Source organism: Enoplosus armatus, chromosome 17 (assembly GCF_043641665.1).
Source record: "Enoplosus armatus isolate fEnoArm2 chromosome 17, fEnoArm2.hap1, whole genome shotgun sequence".
In the NCBI taxonomy this organism is placed as follows: Eukaryota; Metazoa; Chordata; class Actinopteri; order Centrarchiformes; family Enoplosidae; genus Enoplosus; species Enoplosus armatus.
In genome coordinates, this window is record NC_092196.1 from 13873823 (window position 1) to 13891854 (window position 18032).

The 18032-nt window shown below is 43.5% G+C and overlaps 1 protein-coding gene across 1 annotated transcript; it reads left to right on the top strand.

The window, feature by feature from the left end:
• The first annotated feature begins 969 nt into the window (after positions 1 to 969).
• On the top strand, positions 970 to 17044 carry ppap2d (phosphatidic acid phosphatase type 2D). The gene is made up of 6 exons (XM_070923111.1): positions 970 to 1323; positions 12642 to 12799; positions 12982 to 13268; positions 13384 to 13441; positions 15106 to 15282; positions 15486 to 17044. Exons 1-6 carry the CDS (start codon positions 1119 to 1121, stop codon positions 15588 to 15590), a joined length of 990 nt encoding a protein of 329 aa, XP_070779212.1. The 5' UTR covers positions 970 to 1118; the 3' UTR covers positions 15591 to 17044.
• The last annotated feature ends 988 nt before the right edge of the window (positions 17045 to 18032 follow it).

Genomic DNA, 18032 nt, shown 5'->3' on the forward strand with positions numbered 1-18032 from the left:
AAATAACATTTGTGGGAACATTTATTCCATAAGATTTCATGAGTTTATTATAAACTAAGTGACAGACTGTATCATGTGTTCAGATTATGTTTGGTCTGCCTGCATATATATATATATTTTAATCTGGCTAATGATTGGCAGACAGTCAAACAGCAGTAATCAGTGTTGTGCAATAAATATGATTATATATTTTTAATCAAAATAAAGGACAGCCTTATTGATTTTTTTTTTTTTGCCCAGCTAAGCCAGAATGAAATCTCCACTGTGTTGGCTGCATTAATTGTTACATTAAATATCGATATCTGAAAGGTTTTGCTGAGTTTGTTTCTTTTCTGCAGGGTTTGTGCAACAAACGAAAACATCTTCTTAGATGTGCGTTATTAGTCTGGAGAAGAGCAGAAGCTGCATGTGGGACGTGTCCTCACATGGGTGGGACAGTGTAATGGGACAGGAGACATCTCAGTGAAGAGGAGCAGTCATTACACAGCTGTCAGGTCAGGTGGATCGAACATGTTGTGAGCTCCAGGCTCATCGTTAACACATTGATTTTGTTGGTTTTAACGTGGAGGTTTTTCAGGACCGCAGCTGCGTCAAGTCAAACCGAGTAATACCGGAAATCACATCATTTTTTAAACCAAAATTAATGTCTCGCAGTCACTCGACCAGGGGCGAGACTATCATTCATCAAGAACGCACTTTATTTTGAAAGTTTGAGCCAAAAGTCCTGTTTTTGATTCATGTTTGAATGTGAGCGCTTTGTGTTCAGGACGTTTAGAGAGCGGAGAGCACAACATGCTCCCACTCACAAGAAGTTTGTAGAGGAGTTCAGCCGATGTTTGTGTTCCCTCCTCTTTCCAGTTAGCGTCCAGCTTTCTTTTTCTCTGCACTTTTGCTTTTTGATAACAAACGTGTAACGTTTCCTCAACCAGCGGTTGGTTGGTTGGTTGGCTGGCCGGGGTCTGCTGCTGTCAAACTTTTGTTGACATGGATTTGTTGCACCGACGACGGACGGACTGAAAGGTTTGAGGATTTCCATCATTCACCAGCTAGCTACGACAAAACAGACTCGCTGCAACTGCTTATTAAACAAGTTGTCATTAACTTATTAAGTTAAAGACATGCAGAAGTTCAATTCCACCGGCACCCACAGCAGCACGCTGCCCCGGGACGCGGACCTCCAGCTGCGGTTAACTGACAGCGGAGTAGCCGCGGAGGGGAAGAATGGAGCGGGGAAGCATTTCCTCACCCAACCTGAGGAGGAGAGCTCGTTTTGCACCAAGAGGAAGATGCTTGTCGGTTTGGATTTAATATGCCTCTGTGTCGGTAAGAATTGGTCTATTTACTTATTTTAAATTAATAGTTTTGACCTCAGGCAAACAGTTTTGTGTTATTGCGGAATGACTGTAGTTTTACCATAATTCCAATTTAAAAACACTAAAGACCGCTCGTCATTTTAAAGCTTTGAATTTACAATAATCAACTTTTAACATTTTGAAAAGAAGCGTGTCAGCTTGTCTTTTGATTGCAAGAATATGTCAACACCAGCGTTGTGGATCATATCAACCTTTCAGAGGTTATAAGGAGGTTAAACGAAGGGAAAAAAACACACACTGGATGGGGATTTGTTGAAGTTAACGACGCTGCAAAGCATTTTTCCAGAAGTCAAATGGAAACTGTTCAAACGGGCAGAAAACTTTCAGCTTGGTCCCCTCGGTGCACGTGGGGGCAGGACAGAGGAGAGAGGTGGGGGGCTCAGCTGGCAGGAGCAGAGTTGTCCCGGGAATTCATCTGTTCCCATGGTAACCCCCAAAGAAGAACGTGGGAATTAGGATAAAAACATGCCCCGTGCTTGTGTTCTCGTGCCGAAAATTACCTCTGTTCACTGAGCGCTTCAGTCTGTCTCACTGCAGGATTACTGAATGTCAGCCACAAACAATTAACAGTGCTCATTCAATAACATTAACCAGCAGCTTTCACAAGGAGAACATCACTCAGTAACAACAAGTCAGGGGCCACTGACATAACCATAATAAAGGAGTGGTCAAAATTAGTCTCAATAGACATTACTAATGGATTCCATTTGACAGTGGATTTAATGAGATAATTGTGACAAGTAATTATTGTTTTCCATGAAGTAAACAAAAGATTTTTAGTTTTAAAATGTTGAACCTACTTCTAATTATCACATGATGAATTTTTGCTTATTTTGTGTAACCAGAAGTCAAGAAACCCAAAAGTTTTAAATTTACAAATGAGGAAAGCTAGATTGAAAAATGTTTTGTATTTTTACTTGATAAATGGAAAACAGTATATATAGATAATAAAAAGTCAAATGAATCTGCGCTATCTATTATATGGAGACATATAATATCAGACACCTCTGTCTGATAAGATTTGGTCAAATTGTGCTTATCAATTTAATATAGAGCAGCATAATTAAATAAATAAATGTCATTATGTTGGGCAGGATTACCACAGTTATATAAGCTAAGCTTAATATGAACACAATTACACATTCTCTCATTGTGCCCTCACAGTTCATAAATTACTGTAATAGTGAGAGTGAACTTTTCATTGGCAGAAAAAGTCTCTTAAAAAATGTTTAAATGTTACCTCAAAAACAGACGGTGAAGCTGAAAATGAAGAATTATTAGCAGTAACATGTTCATAAGTTCCCAAAGTAGAAGTTACATTTAGTAACTTTGTCCATGTTGTGCTTGGTAGAAGTGATTCATGTTTTTAGGTTATTCAAATAATAATGCATCATATTTTAGAAGATTATTCTATGTTTTCATGTGTAATGTTTATCTGCCAAGAATCTAGTGACTGAAGCGGTCAGAGAAATGAAGGGGAGGAAAAGGAACAATATTTCTCTCTCAAATGTTGTGCCGTAAATGTGTGACAAAATGGGAATACTCTAGTGAGCTGCCAGTACCTCAGAATTGTACTGGACTCTTACAGAACTTGAATAAAAGTACTTAATTACTTTCCACCTGTTTTCAGTCTAGTGAAGAATTATCTGAAATCCTCTCAGATAAGGTTCCTAGTTTCACTTTGGCACCTGCTGTACTGGACGGTGATATTTGGTGAAGAGTGAGACAAAATACAGTTTCATAGGTTTCATGTTGTCATCTCACATGACTATGATAGGGAAGGAAGCATCGGTGTTGTGTGAGTGAGTGGTTACTCGGACTGGCAGCAAACACGAGAGAGGAGGAACCCGTCAAGGCAGACAGACAGGTCCCAGCCTAGTTGGCAGTTAAGGCATAGGAAGTAGCACGGCAGACAAAACGACAAAAAGACAGTGTGAGGCAGTTAGTTTCATTGTCGTGTTATTCTTAACCCCTGCAGGTATGCTATTAGATGTTCACTTTTCAGCAGTTTTGTTTTGTGTTTAGGAAGTAGCTAGGGACCCAGCATCGGTCAGCACAACGGAGGAAATTGTCTCTTTCAGTTCTCCTCCTAAGACAAGCACTGAGAACGCCACTTGCTTTCTAACAAAATTGCGCGCCCTGACCCCTCTTCTCCCACCTCTGACTAGATTACAACACAGAGGCTGAGTCACTGAGCCTTAAGCAGGACACAGCTGAGAGGATTTAGAGAGTCAGTTAGTCTTGTGATCAAAAAGTAAAAGGAGTTCACCTGGTTTGAGTTGATAGGGTGATACGTTTCCATTTTCAGTTTAGGTTTAGTTAGTTTAGGTTTTAGGTTAGTAGAGTTTGAGATGAAAACTTGAGGTTTTTTCTTCAACTATTTAGTGTAGTTTGTCTGCAGCAAAAACAAAAACAGTGCTTTACAGTTTTATCAAGCAAAACCAGAGTTATCATCTATATAACCATCAATAACCACAACACACGTGGTGAAATGTTCAATGCACTGTGTGTACTGAAATGAGAGCATAATATTGAATGATATAGTACAATGTAAGGTATTGTTACGCCCATTCTTTCTACTGGTGGACCTTATTAGTAATGACATTACTTATGGATTCCTTGCTGTCTGACTGCATCCTGCCTGTCTCTGCCCTGTTAACCATCAAGTCAGTTATCAGCACAGGCCTGACCTTGACTCATCTGTGGGCTGTCTGCAGTGAATGCCATCACTTCGGGGAAATGAATTGGACCCTTCATTTAGCTAAACCCTCTTATCTCTGACTAACCCAATTTTCCCTTAAAAATGCCACCATCAGATTCCCTTAGACGGTTGACCCGCCGGCATTATTCATCCTTTAAAGGGGCTCATTCACTACTGTAACTGTGGAATTTCACCCTGAAGCATCCCATCCTCATTATGTCATCAGCTGAAGAGGGGTTCCACAATGATCTGAGGTTTTCACAGCCTCTCCATGCGTTTTAGTATTTACTTTACATTTAAAGTGTCGACATATAGTATGGTGTGGCATTAAGAATGAACTTTAATTTGTCTGTGGAATGCTGGGATATTGAGGATATTAACTGAGGCTTTAACTCAGGTTACCTGATCACACTCTTACTCAACACGGGGCTTGTCTAACGTTGTACTCCAGTAATAAGGCAGTCTTGTTTATGGGGTTGTTCCGACATGCACACGAGGGATGCTTCACAGAGATGGATTGTCCTGGTTCAGCTCAGTGTTAGTAAGTTCCATGGTAGCTGCAGAGTGCAAGTGTTAGCTTGTGTGTCTAAGTGTGTGCATGCATTCCTGGTAGCAGTGCTGTAGGGGTTTGACCAGGAGAGAGCTGACAGAGTCTGCGCCCTGTGGCTGCATCTAAGATGTTGCGTCCAGCCACCCAGAGGTCAGGAGGTGTCGGGCGTTTGTCATATCTGCTGAGCATGTAGGGACAGGCCTCCCAGCCTGCACTGCTGTTTCCCTCCTGCACAGGTGGTCCTTACTCTGTCATCACCCCAATAAAGCCAGTTATTGACTCTCTTGAGGGTAATTGGGAAATTATTGGAGGTGGCACTTTAAAGCCCATTATTAGCTTATACAGCTTAGAGGAACCTTATGATTGTCTGTAGGCTTGACCTTCTTGTAGAGGTTAATTGTTTGAAACTGTTTCATACTTGATATGCACAAGATGTTAGGCTGGGTTAAAATAATGCAAAACTGTAGACACACTGCATAGATTTGTCTATTTAAAACAAGAAGGTCATTTCTGTCAATAGTAAAAACAACTAGTTTTGGGATACTATAGAAAGAGAAAGCTGGAATGAGTTGATCACTGTTGTGTGTGAGTTTTTGTTCTAGACGTGAAGCAGCATGCCAGGACGAGAGGACCGGTATCTACCTAAGTGATCTTAACTCTAAAAGCTCCCTCTGTCCAGTTTATCTCCGCTTGTGCCCCCTTCCTTTTGTCTCCTCTTTTCTTCAGGCAAACTCTATTTCGGGACTGACGGTGTTCTAGCCATGTAGTGAGGTGTGTGAGTGTGACTGTTTTATGTCTGCTTGTGTGTTTTGGGCGGGTGGCAGGTTTATGTTAGAGGAATCCTGGTGCTGTTCTTTTGGCAGAGAAAGCTGCCAAGTGAGTGAGACAGCAACACGTCACAGCATGTCGGTGTGTGTAGGGCCAGGAATATTAAATTGTCTCCTGTGTGTGTGTGTTTATGAGTGAAAGTGTGGGTGTGGGTGTTTTTGTATATGCGTCATCGTGGCTCGACACCCTACTACAGCTGCCATGTGCGTGCTGTTTGTTGACAAATTTGCCGGTAATGTTTTGCTGCATGTTTTAGGCCCTCATCCAACACACTCTGAAGTTATGGAACACGCTGGCGTCACTCTGCGGCTGACAGCCATTAAAAGGGCTCAGTCAAGTCATTAGCTAGTGGAAGGAATGATTTTGCTTACTCCCTTGTTAGTGTATTAATGCATCGCCTCCCCATTTGACAGCACTGCAGAGGTGCAGGAATCCATTAGCTGCACCGTTCCTCAGATCGACTACATGGGCACATGTTTTTCGCTGTCAATACGTCTTCCTTCCCCCATTAGCACGCCAGAGCCAGCTCAGGCCTTAGAAATGTCTCAGTTGCCTGGAGGCTGAGGGGCAAGTGAGAGCCTGAATGAGTGAACAGCCCCGGGGTGGGAGAGTAGAGGGAGGCGTGGAAAGAGAGAAGGGGTTGAGGATCTACAGTAGGGGTCACAGGTCAGACGCAGGGGCGCCTGAAGGATCTTATCCACAGCTGTCTGCTCATGTCCTACCGAGGAAGTGGTACTGAGGGATAGGAACGGTTCAGACAGGAAATAGCTTCAAATGTACTTTTAATGAGGCAGCTGCAGTCTTCTCCTCGATGATGGTACCATAAGTGCCCAGGGTGGTCCATAGGTATTAGTCGTAATGACTGAATAAAGATGTGTACTCTAACCCTCAGTGTTCATTAGCTAGAATGGGTTTGAAGAGGCTTACCATCAAAGTATCTACCTGAATCCGAATACAGCCTGCAGAACTAATGACTAGTCCTCTTCTGTCTGTCCCCCCATAAGGAGACTTAGACTGTCCTTGGCGCCATAGCATGGTTACCCATCATCGGGACCATTTTATCATTGTGTCACATCTCATTTGCTGGAGCCTTCCCTCCCTTCATCCTCTCAAGCTCCACTCTGAAGTTGTTCCAACTGCATGTTCTCCTGCAAACCAAAACACACTGACAAAACAACCCTGCAGCCCTCAACTCTTTCCTTACATACAGCACCACCACAATCAGGCTGCTCCATGCCAAATACCTCCCCTGCAGTCTCAGCCACAGTCTCAACCGTGTGTTGTTCTCACATTGCAGACTGCCAGCCCTCACCTCGCTGCGCACACCCTTACCTTCACACCACAAAAACCACCAGAGAGCCCCTTTAAAGTTTCCAAGGTACATACCAGAGTGGCGGGTCCTTTATGTTCCTGCTGAATCAGACAGCCAGACAGACAGCCCACTTCAGACCTCCCCACTCATGCCCTGAACTCCAGATCCGGGCTCCAGGAAGCAGGTCAGTGAAGTGTGGAGAGAACAGAAGCAGCTGTGGGAAGCATGTCTCCACTGGCCAGCAGTAACAGTGTGGCAAGAGTTCTCCTGGTGTGCTGGTGGAAGGTAAAGCAACATAAAGGCAGTCGAAAGTACCTTGCCCCCAAGAAACATTATATTTTACTTTACACACACTTTATTTTGCTACGTGTGACTTTGATGATTGAGTTTGTGAATTTGCGCACCAAAAGCTTCAAGCTTCAAGCTTGCAGGTCACTTTCAGCAGTCTCACTGCTTCTTTCTTGGCCTTTTTGGGTGCCCTGTCTTTGTATGTCACTGTATATGAGGTGCACCATATGTCTTAGAGAACAAAAGGCCTTCCATTGCTCACACTTTTGTTTGGTGTTGGTAATGCGCCATGATAAAAGAAGCAGTGGGTGTCTACTTAAACAGGTTGTGTGGAGCCCAGGCATAGCAGATGCTGATGATAGCAGATGGTTAACAAAGATCCAGGCCTGTTTTGGCTCCTCAGTCCCTTTTTGTTCTTCACCGATTAGTCTCTTTGTGTCGCGATCAGGGCAGACAAAACAGATCTGGCCAATTATGGAAACAGAAATGGGTGTGTGTGAGTGCAGGGGGCCACCACTCACCCTCATCCCACCTCTCCACTACTTGGATTGGGCCACCAAGGATGAACAGGGAGTCACTCACACACACGCACAGTAATTTAATTGGGTTTGTGGCAGTTTATGGTTGCCAATCATAATCATAGCCTTCATGCGAATGACTTCACCTCCTGTTTAAGTGTTACCTGCCCTACAGTACAACAGTGTGTGTGTCTCTCTCTCTCTTTTGTGTGCTTGAGTCTGTCTGATGGTGCATACAGTCTCTTCCCAGACTGCCTCTACAAACAAAGACCTTAAAGTGATTCAAACTGAATAGTGATTAGATGAAAGAACAAATCAAGGCTATCTTGGCAGCTTTGTGCAGGTAAAGTCATTATTGAACAAATAATAGTACAAGCCCACCCAGCCCAACTGCAGACTGCGCTTTATGAGCATGTTAGGCAGGCTGTGACACTGCTTCTTGTAATGTTGTTACTAAGGATTATCGTGTTTGCAAAGATTCAAATTACAACACTTCACTTCTCTTTATTACTTTTTTTTCAAGGTTGACTTGAAGGTAAAAAAGCAGCATAAAATTTAGTTGGGAAACATTGGCACATGCAAGCTGATCAGGGGCCCAGCAAGGGTGGACCGCCCCTGAAGGGTGCTGCACAGCCCAGGCCAGTCCAAAACTGCAGGCCAGATGGACCTGCGTTGACAGGTCACTAATTGTTTGTCCTCCAGTTCTATCAAAGGGCAAATGTAGAACGAGGCCTGTTCAGTTGAACATTATTGGGTGTGATGAAGCAGATGGTCATTACTGTGGTTTAGATATAGCTTTAGGCTCAGTGTCATGCTTGTCCGACAGCAGCAGCATCCACAGGAGTTAATTTAGGTCTGTGATAGCGAATAGGCTGTTCGCCTCAATGCATGTCTCTCTGATTGTTTGGCTTTAGCGTGGTTTATTTGGTTGGTTAGTTTTTCTTCCAGGTGCTGGTGGGTTTTTTTGGCGGTTTGTTTGGTTGTCTGTTAGTCTATGTGGCTATGGGTTTGGATCTGTTTGCATCCCAGTGTGGTTTTTATGTGTATGTGTGTTGGGGGTATTCTTCTGGTTGAGGTGGGGTCGTGTTTACAGAGCGGGTCCCAGCAGAGCCCAGATCTCTGACCCTCACATTCCAGAACCACCACTAATCGCCTCCGTCTGCTGTTCTCTGTAGAGGAACCCTTGCCGCATCTCTCTTGGCCCCATCTCTCCAGTGTTCTCTCACCCCAGTATTACTGCCATCACACCCATTAGTCAATTCTAGCCTCCTGGCCATGAATTTTAGCCTAGTTTTTACTTCGATGCTGTATTGATCAACAGATGTTTAGCAATATGACCGTAAAGCATGTCGATGAATAGCTACCATCTGCCCTCTTTTTTTGCCTTTAATCACTTTCTCCATAGGTTTCTTTTTTATTTCTTGCTTTTGGTTGTTGTTGTTCTTCTCTCACAGTGAGCTCATTCTGGGCTGTGGTCATAGATGTGTAAATTAGAACCAGAAGAGTTTCTCAGAGTGAGGCACATATCCCCTCTGCTCTCATTCCTCCTCTTCTCCTTCCTCCCTCCCTCCCTCCCTCCCTCTCTTCTTCCCCCCCTTCTTTCTTTCTATTCCTTTTGACTATTTGAAAGCATTCCTGCTTTGAGTGTCAGGCCCAGCAAGCAGCACATTTTGGCCTGGCAGAGTGAGCCAACCCACGCCGCCTCTTTTTGGGTCCCCTCGCAGGCTTTTCCTGGTCTGGCTCTCTTTTGAGCATGTCTTGGCCAGGTGCAGAGGTTTGCTCACAGCTGCCTGACAGATGATGTGAGGGTCTCTGGAGTGTTTTTGTGTCTTGTTGTGAAAACGGTTTTAATGTAGTTGTAAAGCATAGAGGTTGACTGTGACACAGGAGCTTGTAATTTGTATAGGATCGTGCAGATACTGAATAACTTGTAACTTGTATAACTGCAGCACTATCGCTATGTTTTTTATTTATCTTACAGTACTAAGAATTTGTGACACAACTTTGGTTGAGGTCAATTCTGTGAATTCATTTTATTGCAAAACTTTGCAAACAGTTTTGCCACAGTAGCGTGATCTTTGGCCATTAGTGCCGAGTTTGTCCATGGACTTCACAACCATCAGTATTGGCAGGCCTTAGGTCATAAAATATGCTGTTATCTGGCTCAGCACTTAATGGTTCCCATTAGACCTCCATATGTATTGAAAATGATCCCTTTAGAAGTCCACGTTCCTACTGTAACCGCAGAGCGTTTGGTCCTTAATGGAGAATCTGTCCATTACTTCTCTGTCAATGCAGCAAAATATTGATTATTGAGAGAGAACTGGCCATATTGTGGAATCTGATGAGGAGTAAGCCTGTTAATGGATGATATGGAAAGCAAAAAAGGTCTCTATGTGCCACAAAACTGACCTGATTTCATCCAAAGCAATTTATTTATGGCAGAATAAATGTCAAATGCTGTACTTTATGTTGCAACCTTTGATGTGCTTGATCAAAAACACATTTCAGAAGAAAATGCAGCATGTCCGAGTCTGTGTAAAAATGGCTTACAAAGCCCTTCATTATAAGCTGCTCTGTCCACTTTTGGGCATAAATGACACTTTGAAAACAGTTGCTTTACTTATTGTATAATGCCGATTATACAATCAGTAGATTTAAATTTCATTCCCCAATCAATGGTCAATATGTCACTATTAGGTATTACTTGGAATATTAAAATTACAATGACACAAACTGTGACTGTTGACTGTGTGTTGGATAGTTTTTCATTTAAAACCTATTTAAAATGGAGCGCAGTGCACTAAAATCAAATGAAAATAATCCACACCCACTCAGTTTGAACCAGAGACGAACCAGACCGTATCTCTGCAGGTCTCCACCAAGGTATGATACACACAGATAAAGGGATTATGATTAGGAGATTAAGAGAGGTGTGTGCATTTTATGCAGGTGGCAGAAGAGAACCAGGAAACCCTCATTCAGGATATGTATTTTTAAACGAACAAGAAAAAAGGACTTTCCCAAAGTATTTATTTAATACTCCCAGCAATCTTAGCCGATATAAACTAATCAGAATTATTCAAGCAAGCAGTTTTCTTTAATATTACTGTTCCTAGAAATATGTCATCCTAGCAATGAGATGACATCACCTTTTCTGTAATATAATGCAGTCAAATACAACATACTACTAACTATGGTGGCAACACAAAATCCAACATTACAAGATTCTTACAATATAAGATTTGACTACAGAAGGGTTATTTCTGTGGATTGCATTACATACTCTACCTAATACACTCAGTAATCATCCTATTGTTTGACAAGATTCAACTGGCATTTGTTATAAAGACAGGAATCCTGGCCAGACAACAGCAGAGCTTCAAAACAGATGATGAATTCCTTTTGTCTAAAAAAACAAACAGCACCTGTATGTGACCTGTATGTGGCCGTGTGTGTTACATGAGGTACATCAGTGCGTGACTGAGCTGAATTTATGTAGCTACATGTGTGAGGAGACGCCTGTGGACGTGGCGACTGAATGAGTGAGAGATCGGGGTCAGATGAGAGGTGTTTTCTATCTCTCTCTCTGTTGACGTCACGGCCTCTGCTATCTGCCTGCAACGTGTTTCCCTCCCTCACTTTCTTACCCCCATTAACATATATGGAAGTGGGCTGGCTTTTATCTGTGTTTTGTCTTTCTGTTAGGGCAGCATGACTTTGACCACACAGGTCACTAACACATGCTTTTGACAACAGTATAACATTCTTAATCCAGTCAGGCTATTGGCCACACAGCAGTTAAGAGTTGCCTCTTCATGATTATTTCCCTTGTTATCCTTGTTTATCAGGCTGAGCGGCCGATATGGTATGTTTTACAAGTGGACTGTATGGTTGTGATTGCAAACACACAGAATGATGGCTAAAACCGAGACAAAGCCAATGTGGACAAATCTTAAAGTGCAAATAGTTACCTTTAGTAGGTCAGGTATTCATGTCCTGTTCTTTGCCCGTCAATACTTGTTGATTTATCAAGCTTAAAGACATGTTTGTGTGCCATTGTTTGCATGCTCGAGTGTGTATTTTTGTGTGTATCCTGTGGACTACTCAGTCACGTACTCTGAGAGATTCCCTGGCAGAAGCAGTGTTTTGGCCTGGGTGCGTTCCAGCCAACCAGCAGGCCTGGGATGACAGGAAGAGGCACAGAGGTTAATGATTAGTCCCATGTTCTCGCTGCATTCCATGGGGTGACGAGGGGACATGGGATAAGGGACAGAGAAATGGAGCAGGCTGGGCAGGCTTTTACAGGGCTATTGGCTATTTGAAGTACAACACAGAAGAAAAAGCTGTGCAGCTCGGCCTCAGTTTCTGGGATACAAACGCACAATCTCCCTCATTAAAATGTGGCGCAACTTTTACCCTATGAACTTTCACCATCAGGCGGTGAGGTTTGTTTGCTTAAGTGTGCCAGACCTTGACCGCCTTTCACCTGATACAGAGTTCTTTTAATTAGTGACCAGCCAGGAAACATAGTGAACACATATGTAGGTTAATTGTTGATGTAAGATTAGATGGATTGAACTGCCTTTCACTGGAACAAAGTGTCATTGCTAAACAATACCATGCCCTTCCTACAGTGGGCCTATTGTCCTCTTCTGGCACAGTGAAACTTCCTGTTTAACATGCCCCCTAATATCTTCTTCCTCCTTCCTCATCTTAATTCTCCACTGTCATGCCCATCTCCCCGTCTCTCTGTCTCTCTGTGTCTGTCATCTCTCCTTCTCTCTGATCTTCTGGTGGAAGCAGCTATGTGTGGAATGCTTTATCCCCCTGGAATCTGGAAATCATGTCACCGGATGACTGACACTCTTTAAAGCTGCTCCTGTGAGGCAGGAGAAGGCCATCTTTATATTAGCCGACTGTACCAACTATCTCTGTATCTTGCTCTCTCCGTCTCTCTCTCTCTCACCCTGTGATCTTTGTTGCACAGAGCACATGCTCACAGACATTCATCAAGCCATCTTTTGTTTTTTGTCTGCCTCCCCTCCCTTTCTCCCCCACATCTCATCAGCCTCCATCCCATTCTTTGCATGTGAGTTGAAGGCAGTGACTCCGTACAGACGAGGCCTCTTCTGTGGAGACTCCAGCATCACCTATCCCTACGTGGAGAGAGAGGCCATCCCTGACGGCCTGCTCATTGCTGGTGGTATAGCCATCACTGGCCTAACGGTGAGACAATGACAGCTGTTAAGTATTGGCACAGTGAGTTAAAAGTTGTCATCGCTTTAATATGATGTAATGAAGCATGTGTGTTTTAGTAAAACAAATATACTTTTCACTGTTTCAGTATTTGTGCAGCTGTACTGTATGACTTATGTTAACCAGTTTCGCTTGTCTTATTTCTCTCTCAGATCGCACTGGGTGAATGCTACCGGGTGCGTTACCGAGGTGTCCACTCACGGGCTTTTGTGCGAAACTGCTATGTGTCGTGCCTGTACAAGGAGCTGGGCAGCTTCCTGTTTGGTTGCTGTGTGGGTCAGTCTCTCACCAATATGGCCAAGCTAAGTGTGGGACGCCTGCGACCCAACTTCATGTCTGTCTGTAACGTCACCTATGCGTCCATCAACTGCACTCCGGGCAGTTATGTGCCCGAGGTCGTCTGCAGGCAGGATAATCAGAAGATGGTGGAGGAAGCAAGGTGTGTAGTGTGTGTGCTCAGAAATGATTTGGTTTGTTTACTAAGGGTGGGGTATACTGTACAATAGCTTGACTCATCCAGTTAATGTGTAATCTTATTGATATTACCCCCTCAGGAAGTCTTTTTTTTCCGGCCATGCTTCCTTCGCAATGTACACCATGCTCTATCTGGCGGTAAGTCACATCTACTTTTAAATACACACACACACACACACATCTGGAATGTGACCTTCACATTCACCTGAGCTTGTGTTGTGTAATTACAGTATTTGGTACTGTTTTTACAAAGTTGGGGGAATATTACAGCTCTCACTTTCGTTTCAGTTATTAGAGTCAACACCAATCCCTCGGGGCCAACAACACTGTGCACAACTTAACTTGATAAGCTAATTAAACATGCGCAAACACACACCAAGACATGTGCTGTTGAATATATTCACACTTCCTCATCGTGAGGGAGGAGATCTTTGAGAGCAGCAATTCTCCAAAGGCATCCCGCTTCAAACTGAAAGAGCTGGTGAGACAGAGAGACAGAGAGGAGGGGAGAGAGTGGGAGAGTAAGAGAATGAGGGAGAATGTTTTCCACAGGGAACATGAATAGATGAAGAGACTACGCAGACAGAGGAGGCCTTGTTGTGGGTCTCATTTAGAGGAGGGGGTGGAGGGCTGAATATGCCTGCTGAGAGATCGACAGGCTTCTTTCAGCAAGAGACACCCTCTCAACCCCACCAGCCTCCCCCAAGCTCTCTCTTTCTCTCACACTGCTCTGCCCAGTAGGCATGGGTGCATTGTGGGAGAGAAACGACAGTTAGAGGGAGACAAAAGCACATTATTAACCATAAAATGTCCACATTCCTCATGTATTCCCCGTCATTAACCCTTAGAATATAGTTTTAGGTGACTTAAATATTTTATTGTTAATAAAGCTAAAATTAATGAAATGAGGATGTTGCTGTGCAAAATTCAAAGAGAGGAGAAAAGAAAATCACTGCCTCTCCTATTTGCATTTGTGTACTATAGAAGTCTAAATGAAAAGCAGCTCATCTCTGACCAGAAAGAGACAGACAAGGATGAGTAGGGGAGGACTGAATTAGAGGAATAAAAGGGTAAAGTACTGAAGGAAAGAAGTGGTCTGAGAAAAACAGTCTCTGTGTTTGTTACACCTGTTTTCTCTCCTCTCTGCATCTCACTCCATTGTTTCTCCACACACACACTGCAGGGAAGTTTGCTGCTTGCTAGTGTTTCAGCAGACTGTAGACAACCTGGAGAGATTGTGTCGTCAAACCTGTAGCTACATGCCACCCGGACAGTGGCCAGCTGCTAGTGTTTAAGACAGGATCAATGACACCTGCTCTCAGTTGGGATAGGAAAGGGAGAGAAGGACCCGGTGAGGGTCGGCCTCACTGCAGGAATGTAGGCCATGTGCTCCAGAGTTGTTGATGGGTCCAGACAGACCTCCAGCCACCTCATAAAGCAAGCCCTGCCTCTGCATCATGCTCACCCTGTGACCCCATTTTTACAGACACAAACATCCATTCTGTACTGCAGCACTGGTGCAGGAGATGAGGATGAACAAAAGGAGGAAATGGGGTTTAGATAGTGTTAATGGACTCGTGCCAAGCTTCTCTTTCCCCTCTGGGTTAGCAGACTGAGGAGATGGCCATGTTTCACTTAAAGGGCTCTGCCTGTGTTTATAGAACTTGAATTATAAGACATAATCATCAGTTTATGCTTGTGGGGCATACATTAACACACAGGCACCCACATGCATGTAATTACTTTTCTGTAGTAATTATAAAGTCAGTAACAAATTACAATATTTATCTTCTTTCCTGCAGTTCTACCTGCAGGCGCGGTTGTCGTGGCGAGGAGCTCGGCTGTTGCGCCCGCTAATACAGTTCCTCTTAGTGATGATCGCCATCTACACCGGCCTGAGCCGTATCTCTGACTACCGTCACCACCCTACTGACGTCCTCACAGGCTTCATCCAAGGAGGGCTCACCGCATACTGGGTGGTATGTCGAAAATCACTGTTGTCTAAATAGCCTTGAATAACTGCTATCTCTGTCTTCACAGGATTTGCTTCTTAGCTTAAACAATAGGTTCCCTCCCTCATTTTCCTCACTCTGATCTCTCATGGTGTTTATAAACAGTGAATGATTGACAGCGTGTGTGGTCTGTGTATATTTCCTGACATGTTTTGTGTCTGTGCCTGCAGGCCTTCTACATTTCCTCCATGTTTAAGCCCTGCGCCCGTCCAGACCTGTCTCCCACTAGCATGTCTCTGGAGAGTCCACTGTCCAGCCAGCAAACTGTCTGTTAGCAGGCACATGCAATCATTCCAGGAATCAGAAGAGAAGATGGACTGCAGAAAGACAGACAGAATGTTAGATAGCACAGGTGAAGAGCAGAGAAAAGAGAAAAACGTTAGTTTTTACGAAAGGGAATCATTCTAAGAGAATGATACTATTAAAGTACAATCTAACACATGTTTGCTCTTTTGGGCATACTGATACGCATACATTCACACAGTAATCTAACACACACTCACGCGTGAAACACAAGAAGCACATTTGACTGTAAGTCAAACCCGTCCAGTGAAAAGAACTGCATAGTAATATTACAGATATTTTTTTATATATGAAAAAAATAAAAGTGTCTATTTTTCAAGAGGATTTTTAGAAGCTGCTAATGTTGATAGTTTCCAGTTTTAACTTTTTTTCTGTGATGGAGGCATTCGGTCAGTCCTTTTAGTTAGCTTCTAAGCAGAACTGGTCGCTCTTTGGTCTTGGGTGAGAGAGGAAAAAAACGCTAGCCTCCACTTTGTTTTTGACCCTCTGCCCAGCCTGGAAAACATCGCCCAGCAGCTGTGAACTGAGACCATTAGACCTCACATGTAAAGACAGCTCTGTACCAGGTGACAGAACTGGCAGTGATAAGGAACAAGCACTGGCTTCAACTTCTAACCATCTTTACCTTCAGTGGCCTGATGTGCCGCTGCTCTTATCAGACTGCCCTACATCACTATGACTAAACAATAACCTGTTCGTAAGCAAAGAAAAGAAAACAGTATTTGTGCTGTAATACAATGTTATCTTACTTGTCTAACCAAGGGAGTGATGGGGAGGAATCTGACCGAGTAGCTTTCCTTCCCCATCACTACCACTTTTCTGTACTAACCACTTTGACTGTGTCTCAGAGGTGGAGGTTTGACTGAATTTTATAACCTTTGACTTTTGTCCCCTGACTCTCTGAGCTGCACCTTGATTTATGCCACTCTGACAGGAGAGCCGAAGTGGCTGCGAGCCCAGTGGCTCTCCTGTGCATCTTTATTAATAGCACTTGAACGTACATAATGGAACCTTTTAATTATAATCAATATTATATATTTTATCACACGTTTGAATAATCAGTGTTTATTTTTGTTAATGTTGACTCATACACTATGTTTTTTTTTCTTTAAATGATAATTATTCAAATTGAATGTAAATAGTTATTGTCATTTTATAAACCACGCAGAATTTCAAAAGTATTAGTTCCAGTTTTGGACAGTTTTTACATGTTTATTAAGTGTTTGTATTTACGTTTGTGTCAATCAGGTACGGAGAGTTACTATTGTATCTGTTGTAACTACTAGACTGAGCCACAGATATTATCAGAAAGCTATATTTTTTGTGTTCCCAGTTATTGTTATCTGTTGTGTCTGTGAATGCCAGAAAGGCAGAAATAACCACTGTACTCAAAAAAACCAAACCAATAAAATGAATGTTGAATGTTTTTAACTTCTTCTGTCCTGTTTTTAGTGCCAGTAGTGCACCACAGTCCCTCTCATCAGAATCAGAATCAGAAACTGTTTATTGCCAAGTAACATACATTACAAGGAATTTACTGTGGTCTGAAGGTGCTATTGTTTTGATAACAAATAAGTAGAATATAAAAGCTAAATAAGAATAACAATAAAAATTAAAATAAGATAAGATAAATAACAACAGTGCAGTGACCAGAATAAAGTAAAGTGTCCAGGTAAAGTGTCCAGTAGGGGGTGGGTGCCTTAATGTAACGCAGGGGGTTATATAACGTATAACTTGTGTTTGTGTTCTGGGGGGGGGGGGGGGGGGGGGTGTCAATGTAAGTTCGTCAGGTTGACTGCAGAGGGGAAGAAACTGTTGTTGTGGCAGGAGGTTTTGGTCCTGATGGACCGCAGCCTCCTGCCAGAGGGGAGGGGGTCGAACAGATGGTGTCCGGGGTGGGAGGGGTCGGCAGCGATCTTCCTGGCTCTCCTCAGGGTCCTGGAGGAGTACAGGTCCTGAAGAGATGGGAGGTTGCAGCCGATCACCCTCTCTGCAGAGCGGATGATACGCTGCAGTCTGCGTCTGTCCTTGGTGGAGGCAGCAGCGTACCAGACGGTGATGGAGGAGGTGAGGATGGACTCTATGATGGCAGTGTAGAAGTGAACCAGCATTGTTTGTGGCAGGTTAAACTTCCTCAGCTGCCTCAGGAAGTACATCCTCTGTTGGGCTTTCTTGATGAGGGAGCTGATGTTCAGCTGATGATGGAGCCCAGGAAACGGAAGGACTCCACAGTGTCCACTGGAGAGTCACACAGGGTGATGGGGGCAGGTGGGGCTGCGCTCTTCCTGAAGTCTACAACCATCTCCACTGTCTTTGAAGCGTTAAGCTCCAGGTTGTTGTGGTTGCACCAGGTCACCAGATGGTCAATCTCCCACCTGTGGGCAGACTCATCCTCTCCAGAGATGAGTCCGATG